At 31.8% G+C, this 10,385-nt stretch overlaps 1 protein-coding gene across 1 annotated transcript in view; it reads left to right on the forward strand.

The window, feature by feature from the left end:
• The first annotated feature begins 1,815 nt into the window (after window positions 1–1,815).
• ntn1b (netrin 1b) overlaps window positions 1,816–10,385 on the forward strand; it is a 180,248-nt gene continuing 171,678 nt past the window's right edge. The window contains exon 1 of the mRNA XM_061884269.1: window positions 1,816–3,081. Coding sequence (XP_061740253.1) covers window positions 2,067–3,081 — 1,015 coding nt within the window. The 5' untranslated portion in view covers window positions 1,816–2,066. The remainder of the gene's footprint in view (window positions 3,082–10,385) is intronic.

Genomic DNA, 10,385 nt, shown 5'->3' on the forward strand with positions numbered 1-10,385 from the left:
CCAGTCTCTTTTCTCACAGGATTTTGGCCACATGATTTTTGGCTTTCGTCCTTGCATCTTAGTCTCTGTTGCAGGCTGTGACAGGTCGGGCACCACTACGCTTTGTTCCTCATCCCCAGCCTGAGCAAGGAGAATGATGTCCTGCAGACTTTGGTTTTGGTCCTGCTGCTGGACTTCATTCGACTTACTCGACTTGCTTCGTAAGAAGTAGCGGTCAAAACGAGGTTCCTTTTGCTCTGGCATCAAACACTTTTTCAAGCCTTGATGTCTTCTTAGGCCTGCATAGGATGTTACCTTGGTCCAGCCACACCTGCAATTCCGGAGCTCAAATCCTGGAGTAGGTGTTATAGGCTCAGGATAAATAAATGACTTCTTACCAACTTCTTGAACATAAAAATGCATGACGATATTTTATATTTTGAACGTTATTTTTAACACTGTGATTACAAGTGGAATTATTCATTATTTATCGTGTTAAGCAATGTCAGCTCAGACGTATCTGAGAGCCAGGTGCAGTCGTCAAAAGAGCCACATCTGGCTCGCGAGCCATAGGTTCCCTACCCCTGCCCTAGGGTGTGGGGGTTGCCCACATATGCGGTCCTCTCCAAGGTTTCTCATAGTCATCATTGTCACGGTCACCGACGTCCCACTGGGGGTGAGTTTTTCCTTGCCCTTATGTGGGGTCTGCCGAGGATGTCGTTGTGGTTTGTGCAGCCCTTTGAGACACTGGTGATTTAGGGTTGAATAGATAAATATTGATTGATTGATGATTGCTTTGAATCAGCACCTCCAAGTCCTAGTCCATGGTTCTCGCCCGGAAAAGGGTGGAATGCCATCTCCGGGTTGGGGAGGAGACCCTGCCCCAAGTGGAGGAGTTCAAGTACTTAGGAGTCTTGTTCACGAGTGTGGGAAGAGTGGATCGTGAGATCGACAGGCGGATCGGTGCGGCGTCTTCAGTAATGCGGACGTTGTACCGATCCGTTGTGGTGAAGAAGGAGCTGAGCCGGAAGGCAAAGCTCTCAATTTACTGGTCGATCTACGTTCCCATCCTCACCTATGGTCATGAGCTTTGGGTCGTGACCGAAAGGATAAGATCACGGGTACAAGCGGCCGAAATCAGTTTCCTCCGCCGTGTGGCGGGTCTCTCCCTTAGAGATAGGGTGAGAAGCTCTGCCATCCGGGAGGAACTCAAAGTAAAGCCGTTGCTCCTCCACATGGAGAGGAGCCAGATGAGGTGGTTCGGGCATCTGGTCAGGATGCCACCCGAACGCCTCCCGAGGGAGGTGTTTAGGGCACGTCCAACCGGTAGGAGGCCACGGGGAAGACCCAGGACACGTTGGGAAGACTGTGTCTCTCGGCTGGCCTGGGAACGCCTCGGGATCCCCCGGGAAGAGCTAGACGAAGTGGCTGGGGAGAGGGAAGTCTGGGCTTCCCTGCTTAGGCTGCTGCCACCGCGACCCGACCTCGGATAAGCGGAAGAAGATGGATGGATGGGCTCTCTCAGCCAAAAAGGTTCCCGACCCCTGCTCTAGAGCCATAGGTTCCCTACCCCTGATCTAAAACGAATAAGTTATTTTTTTAATATTTGCTTGCAGTACACGACGTCGACCACAAGATGTCACTGTTTCCCATCTGGCTGTAGAGCCATAGGTTCCCTACCCCTGATCTTAAACGAATAAGTTATTTTTTTAATATTTGCTTGCAGTACACGACGTCGACCACAAGATGTCACTGTTTCCCACCGAAGCGTCTCGCTGGCTGAGCCTCCCGTCCTCCGGAGAGGAGTGAGCGGACCCCCCTTTTGTCTTCCCCGCAGCCCGGCGTGGATGGAGTGGGGCAGCGCGAGTTCAGGGTGGGCAGAAGCGTGACAGAGTGAGGACACTCACGCACGGCGCGTTTGTTTTTTATTCCACACGGGTGGTTAAAAAAAAAAAAAATCCTGAAATTGGTGGGGTTTTTTTTGTTTTTTTTTAATGAAAGCAGTTTTGGAAGTTGCTTGGTAAGAATAATTCAATAAATCATATTTGATTTTTTTTTTTTTTTTTTTATTGAGGCGAGGAGCAAAGATGCGGAGGGTTTCGGAGCTGTGGCTCACCGGGGTGACACTTCACCTCCTCGCCCGGGGGGTGTTGGCGGGCTACGGGCTGAGCATGTTCGCCGCCCAGTCCTCCCCTCCCGACCCGTGCTACGACGAGAACGGCAGCCCTCGGAGGTGCATCCCGGACTTCGTCAACTCGGCCTTCGGCAAGGACGTGCGCGTCTCCAGCACCTGCGGCTCCCCGCCGGCCCGCTACTGCGTGGTGGCGGAGAAGGGCGAGGAGCGGACGCGGGACTGCCACACCTGCGACGCCGCCGACCCCAAGAAGTCGCACCCGGCGGCGTACCTGACGGACCTGAACAACCCGCACAACCTCACCTGCTGGCAGTCGGAGAACTACGCGCAGTTCCCGCAGAACGTCACCCTCACCCTGTCGCTGGGGAAGAAGTTCGAGGTCACCTACGTCAGCCTGCAGTTCTGCTCGCCCAGACCGGAGTCCATGGCCATATACAAGTCCATGGACTACGGCAAGAGCTGGGTTCCCTTCCAGTTCTACTCCACCCAGTGCAAGAAGATGCACAACCGGCAGAACAAGGCGCTGATCACCAAGCAGAACGAGCAGGAGGCCATCTGCACGGACTCCCACACCGACATGCACCCTCTCACCGGCGGCCTCATCGCCTTCAGCACCCTGGACGGCCGGCCCTCCGCGCACGACTTCGACAACTCCCCCGTGCTGCAGGACTGGGTGACGGCCACCGACGTCAAGGTGATCTTCAGCCGGCTGCACACCTTCGGGGACGAGAACGAGGACGACTCGGAGCTGGCCCGGGACTCGTACTACTACGCCGTGTCGGACCTGCAGGTGGGCGGCCGGTGCAAGTGCAACGGCCACGCGTCCAAGTGCGTCAAGGACCGGGACGGCCAGCTGGTGTGCGAGTGCAAGCACAACACGGCGGGGCCCGAGTGCGACAGGTGCAAGCCGTTCCACTACGACCGGCCGTGGCAGCGCGCCACGGCGAGGGAAGCCAACGAGTGTGTCGGTAAGACCACGTCCCGGTTTTTACCCCAAACCCAAATCCAAAACAAATTGAGCAGAAAATTAAATATTACATTTATTATTTAAAGGCCTACTGAAATGAGATTTTTCTCATTTAAACGGGGACATATTTGATCATTTCGCGATATTTCCATATTTTGGCTGAAAGGATTTAGTAGAGAACATCCGCGATAAAGTTCGCAACTTTCGATGCTAAGAGAAAAGCTCTGCCTCTACCGGAAGTGGCGGACGATGACGTCACATGTTTGATGGCTCTGTCACGCCAAATTTCTTCTCCCTGCAAAACCCCCCCCCGCCATTTGCTTCCGGGGTCATGATTAATACAGACGTTTTGTTAACGCTATATTATAAAAATATAGCGCTATATTATAAAAATACAGATGTTTTGTTAACGCTATATTATAAAAATATAGCGCTATATGATAAAAATATAGCGCTATATTATAAAAATACAGATGTTTTGTTAACGCTATATTATAAAAATATAGCGCTATATTATAAAAATATAGCGCTATATTATAAAAATACAGATGTTTTGTTAACGCTATATTATAAAAATATAACGCTATATTATAAAAATACAGATGTTTTGTTAACGCTATATTATAAAAATATAGCGCTATATTATAAAAATATAGCGCTATATTATAAAAATACAGATGTTTTGTTATCGCTATATTATAAAATACAGACGTTTTGTTAACGCTATATTATAAAAATATAACGCTATATTATAAAAATACAGATGTTTTGTTAACGCTATATTATTAAAATATAGCGCTATATTATAAAAATATAGCGCTATATTATAAAAATACAGATGTTTTGTTAACGCTATATTATTAAAATATAGCGCTATATTATAAAAATATAGCGCTATATTATATAAAATACAGACGTTTTGTTAACGCTATATTATAAAAATATAGCGCTATATTATAAAAATATAGCGCTATATTATAAAAATACAGATGTTTTGTTAACGCTATATTATAAAAATATAGCGCTATATTATAAAAATACAGATGTTTTCTTAACGCTATATTATAAAAATACAGACGTTTTGTTAACGCTATATTATAAAAATATAGCGCTATATTATAAAAATACAGACGTTTTGTTAACGCTATATCATAAAAATATAGCGCTATATTATAAAAATACAGATGTTTTGTTAATGCTATATTATAAAAATATAACGCTATATTATAAAAATAAAACGCTATATTATAAAAATAAAATGCTATATTATAAAAATATAACGCTATATTATAAAAATATAACACTATATTATAAAATATAACGCTATATTATAAAAATACAGATGTTTTGTTAATGCTATATTATAAAAATATAACGCTATATTATAAAAATAAAACGCTATATTATAAAAATAAAACGCTATATTATAAAAATATAACAGTATATTATAAAAATATAACGCTATATTATAAAAATACAGACGTTTTGTTAACGCTATATTATAAAAATATAACGCTATATCATAAAAATACAGACGTTTTGTTAATGCTATATTATAAAAATGTAACGCTATATTATAAAAATATAACACTATATTATAAAAATACAGACGTTTTGTTAACGCTATATTATAAAAATAGAACGCTATATTATAAAAATACAGACGTTTTGTTAACGCTATATTATAAAAATTTAACGCTATATTATAAAAATATAACACTATATTATTAAAATACAGACGTTTTGTTAACGCTATATTATAAAAATATAACGCTATATTATAAAAATATAACACTATATTATAAAAATACAGACGTTTTGTTAATGCTATACTATAAAAATGTAACGCTATATTATAAAAATATAACACTATATTATAAAAATACAGACGTTTTGTTAACGCTATATTATAAAAATATAGCGCTATATTATAAAAATACAGATGTTTTGTTAATGCTATATTATAAAAATATAACGCTATATTATAAAAATAAAACGCTATATTATAAAAATAAAACGCTATATTATAAAAATATAACAGTATATTATAAAAATATAACGCTATATTATAAAAATACAGACGTTTTGTTAACGCTATATTATAAAAATATAACGCTATATTATAAAAATATAACGCTATATTATAAAAATATAACGCTATATTATAAAAATATAACGCTATATTATAAAAATACAGACGTTTTGTTAACGCTATATTATGAAAATATAACGCTATATTATAAAAATATAACGCTATATTATAAAAATAGAACGCTATATTATAAAAATACAGACGTTTTGTTAACGCTATATTATAAAAATATAACACTATATTATTAAAATACAGACGTTTTGTTAACGCTATATTATAAAAATATAACGCTATATTATAAAAATATAACGCTATATTATAAAAATACAGACGTTTTGTTAATGCTATACTATAAAAATGTAACGCTATATTATAAAAATATAACACTATATTATAAAAATACAGACGTTTTGTTAACGCTATATTATAAAAATATAACGCTATATTATAAAAATATAACGCTATATTATAAAAATACAGACGTTTTCTTAACACTATATTATAAAAAATTAACGCTATATCATAAAAATACAGACGTTTTGTTCACCTATATTATAAAAATATAACGCTATATTATAAAAATATAACGCTATATTATAAAAATATAACGCTATATTATAAAAATATAACGCTATATTATAAAAATATAACGCTATATTATAAAAATACAGACGTTTTGTTAACGCTATATTATAAAAATATAACGCTATGTTATAAAAATATAATGCTATATTATAAAAATATAACGCTATATTATAAAAATATAATGCTATATTATAAAATATAACGCTATATTATAAAAATACAGACGTTTTGTTAACGCTATATTATAAAAATATAACGCTATATTATAAAATATAACGCTATATTATAAAAATACAGACGTTTTGTTAACGCTATATTATAAAAATATAACGCTATATTATAAAATATAACGCTATATTATAAAATATAACGCTATATTATAAAAATATAACGCTATATTATAAAAGTATAACGCTATATTATAAAAATACAGACGTTCTGTTAACGCTATATTATAAAAATATAACGCTATGTTATAAAAATATAATGCTATATTATAAAAATATAATGCTATATTATAAAAATATAACGCTATATTATAAAAATATAACGCTATATTATAAAAATACAGACGTTTTGTTCACGCTATATTATAAAAATATAACGCTATATTATAAAAATATAACGCTATATTATAAAAATACAGACGTTTTGTTAACTATATTATAAAAATATAACGCTATATTATAAAAATATAACGCTATATTATAAAAATATAACGCTATATTATAAAAATATAACGCTATATTATAAAAATATAACGTTATATTATAAAAAATACAGACGTTTTGTTAACGCTATATTATAAAAATATAACGCTATATTATAAAAATATAACGCTATATTATAAAAATATAATGCTATATTATAAAAATATAACGCTATATCATAAAAATATAACGCTATATTATAAAAATATAACGCTATATTATAAAAATACAGACGTTTTGTTAACGCTATATTATAAAAATATAACGCTATGTTATAAAAATATAACGCTATATCATAAAAATATAACGCTATATTATAAAAATATAACGCTATATTATAAAAATATAACACTATATTATAAAAATACAGACGTTTTGTTAATGCTATACTATAAAAATGTAACGCTATATTATAAAAATATAACACTATATTATAAAAATACAGACGTTTTGTTAACGCTATATTATAAAAATATAGCGCTATATTATAAAAATACAGATGTTTTGTTAATGCTATATTATAAAAATATAACGCTATATTATAAAAATAAAACGCTATATTATAAAAATAAAACGCTATATTATAAAAATATAACAGTATATTATAAAAATATAACGCTATATTATAAAAATACAGACGTTTTGTTAACGCTATATTATAAAAATATAACGCTATATTATAAAAATATAACGCTATATTATAAAAATATAACGCTATATTATAAAAATATAACGCTATATTATAAAAATACAGACGTTTTGTTAACGCTATATTATGAAAATATAACGCTATATTATAAAAATATAACGCTATATTATAAAAATATAACGCTATATTATAAAAATAGAACGCTATATTATAAAAATACAGACGTTTTGTTAACGCTATATTATAAAAATATAACACTATATTATTAAAATACAGACGTTTTGTTAACGCTATATTATAAAAATATAACGCTATATTATAAAAATACAGACGTTTTGTTAATGCTATACTATAAAAATGTAACGCTATATTATAAAAATATAACACTATATTATAAAAATACAGACGTTTTGTTAACGCTATATTATAAAAATATAACGCTATATTATAAAAATATAACGCTATATTATAAAAATACAGACGTTTTCTTAACACTATATTATAAAAAATTAACGCTATATCATAAAAATACAGACGTTTTGTTCACCTATATTATAAAAATATAACGCTATATTATAAAAATATAACGCTATATTATAAAAATATAACGCTATATTATAAAAATATAACGCTATATTATAAAAATATAACGCTATATTATAAAAATACAGACGTTTTGTTAACGCTATATTATAAAAATATAACGCTATGTTATAAAAATATAATGCTATATTATAAAAATATAACGCTATATTATAAAAATATAATGCTATATTATAAAATATAACGCTATATTATAAAAATACAGACGTTTTGTTAACGCTATATTATAAAAATATAACGCTATATTATAAAATATAACGCTATATTATAAAAATACAGACGTTTTGTTAACGCTATATTATAAAAATATAACGCTATATTATAAAATATAACGCTATATTATAAAAGTATAACGCTATATTATAAAAATACAGACGTTCTGTTAACGCTATATTATAAAAATATAACGCTATGTTATAAAAATATAATGCTATATTATAAAAATATAATGCTATATTATAAAAATATAACGCTATATTATAAAAATATAACGCTATATTATAAAAATACAGACGTTTTGTTCACGCTATATTATAAAAATATAACGCTATATTATAAAAATATAACGCTATATTATAAAAATACAGACGTTTTGTTAACTATATTATAAAAATATAACGCTATATTATAAAAATATAACGCTATATTATAAAAATATAACGCTATATTATAAAAATATAACGCTATATTATAAAAATATAACGTTATATTATAAAAAATACAGACGTTTTGTTAACGCTATATTATAAAAATATAACGCTATATTATAAAAATATAACGCTATATTATAAAAATATAATGCTATATTATAAAAATATAACGCTATATCATAAAAATATAACGCTATATTATAAAAATATAACGCTATATTATAAAAATACAGACGTTTTGTTAACGCTATATTATAAAAATATAACGCTATGTTATAAAAATATAACGCTATATCATAAAAATATAACGCTATATTATAAAAATATAACGCTATATTATAAAATATGACGCTATATTATAAAAATACAGACGTTTTGTTAACACTATATTATAAAAATATAATGCTATATTATAAAAATATAACGCTATATTATAAAAATACAGATGTTTTGTTAACGCTATATTATAAAAATGTAACGCTATATTATAAAAATATAACGCTATATTATAAAAAATACAGACGTTTTGTTAAAGCTATATTATAAAAATATAACGCTATATTATAAAAAAATAACGCTATATTATAAAATATAACGCTATATTATAAAAATATAACGCTATATTATAAAAATATAACGCTATATTATAAAAGTATAACGCTATATTATAAAAATACAGACGTTTTGTTAACGCTATATTATAAAAATATAACGCTATATTATAAAAATATAACGCTATATTATAAAAAATACTGACGTTTTGTTAACGCTATATTATAAAAAAATTTAAAAAACAATTTACAAACACAAGCCATGGGATGACATAAGAGGAAACGTGACACCGGTAGTAAATGCGTCATCCCTTTCTGTAAATTTGGGGTGAATTTTGGGAAAACTGGGAATTTTTCCAGTTCGAAAAACAAGTTTGTTGTTTCCTAATTAAGAGGAATGTTTTGATAGTGGAACGGTTGAAGTGGTTTGAAAAATATGGAAGGTAGTGGACAGAAAAAAAGGGTTTGAAAAAACGGGATGTCTGGGAATTCCTGGATTTTTTTTGATCTTGGAAAAAATGGTAGTTTGAATGTCCAGGATGAGTGGAATGTGTTGAAGTTGGAATGCTTAGAATCGGGTGAAAAATGTGGGAATTGTGCAACTTGGAAAAATGTCCCCTTCATTTCAATGGGAACTTTCTGGAAAATTGGGGGAAAGCCGGATTTTTTTTTTTAAATGCTAAACAATTTGATGAATAAATGCTAATGTGAATGTTATGAATGAGTTTAATTTGGTTGGTGTTGGAATTTTGGAAATCGGTCGAGAAATGTTGAAGTAGAAACATTTTTAATTGAGAAATTGTATTATGGAATTCTTGGAATTTGGGGAAAACTGGGAATTTTTCCAGTTCCAAAAACAACTTGGTTGTTTCTTAATTAAGAGGAATGTTTTGACAGTGGAACGGTTGAAGTGGTTTGAAAAATGTGGAAGGTAGTGGACAGAAAAAAGGGTTTGAAAAAAACGGGATTTCTGGGAATTCCTGGAAGTTTTTTGAACTTGAAAAAAAGGATAGTTTGAATGTCCAGGATGAGTGGAATGTGTTGATGTTAGAATGCTTTGAATCGGGTGAAGAATGTGGGAATTGTGCAACTTGGAAAAATGTCCCGTTCATTTCAATGGGAACTTTCTGGAAATTTGGGGAAAAGCCGGATTTTTTTTTTAAATGCTAAAAAATGTGATGAATAAATGCTAATGTGAATGTTATGAATGAGTTTAATTTGGTTGGTGTTGGAATTTTTGAAATCGGTCTAGAAATGTTGAAGTAGAAAAAATTTTAGTTGAGAAATGGTATTACGGAATTTTTGGAATATTGGGAAAACTGGGAATTTTTCCAGTTCAAAAACAAGTTTTTTGTTTCCTAATTAAGAGGAATGTTTTGACAGTGGAACGGTTGAAGTGGTTTGAAAAATGTGGAAGGTAGTGGACAGGAAAAAGGGTTTGAAAAAACAGGATTTCTGGGAATTC

The sequence above is a fragment of the Nerophis ophidion genome, linkage group LG23 (genome assembly GCF_033978795.1).
Source record: "Nerophis ophidion isolate RoL-2023_Sa linkage group LG23, RoL_Noph_v1.0, whole genome shotgun sequence".
NCBI classification, from domain to species: domain Eukaryota; kingdom Metazoa; phylum Chordata; class Actinopteri; order Syngnathiformes; family Syngnathidae; genus Nerophis; species Nerophis ophidion.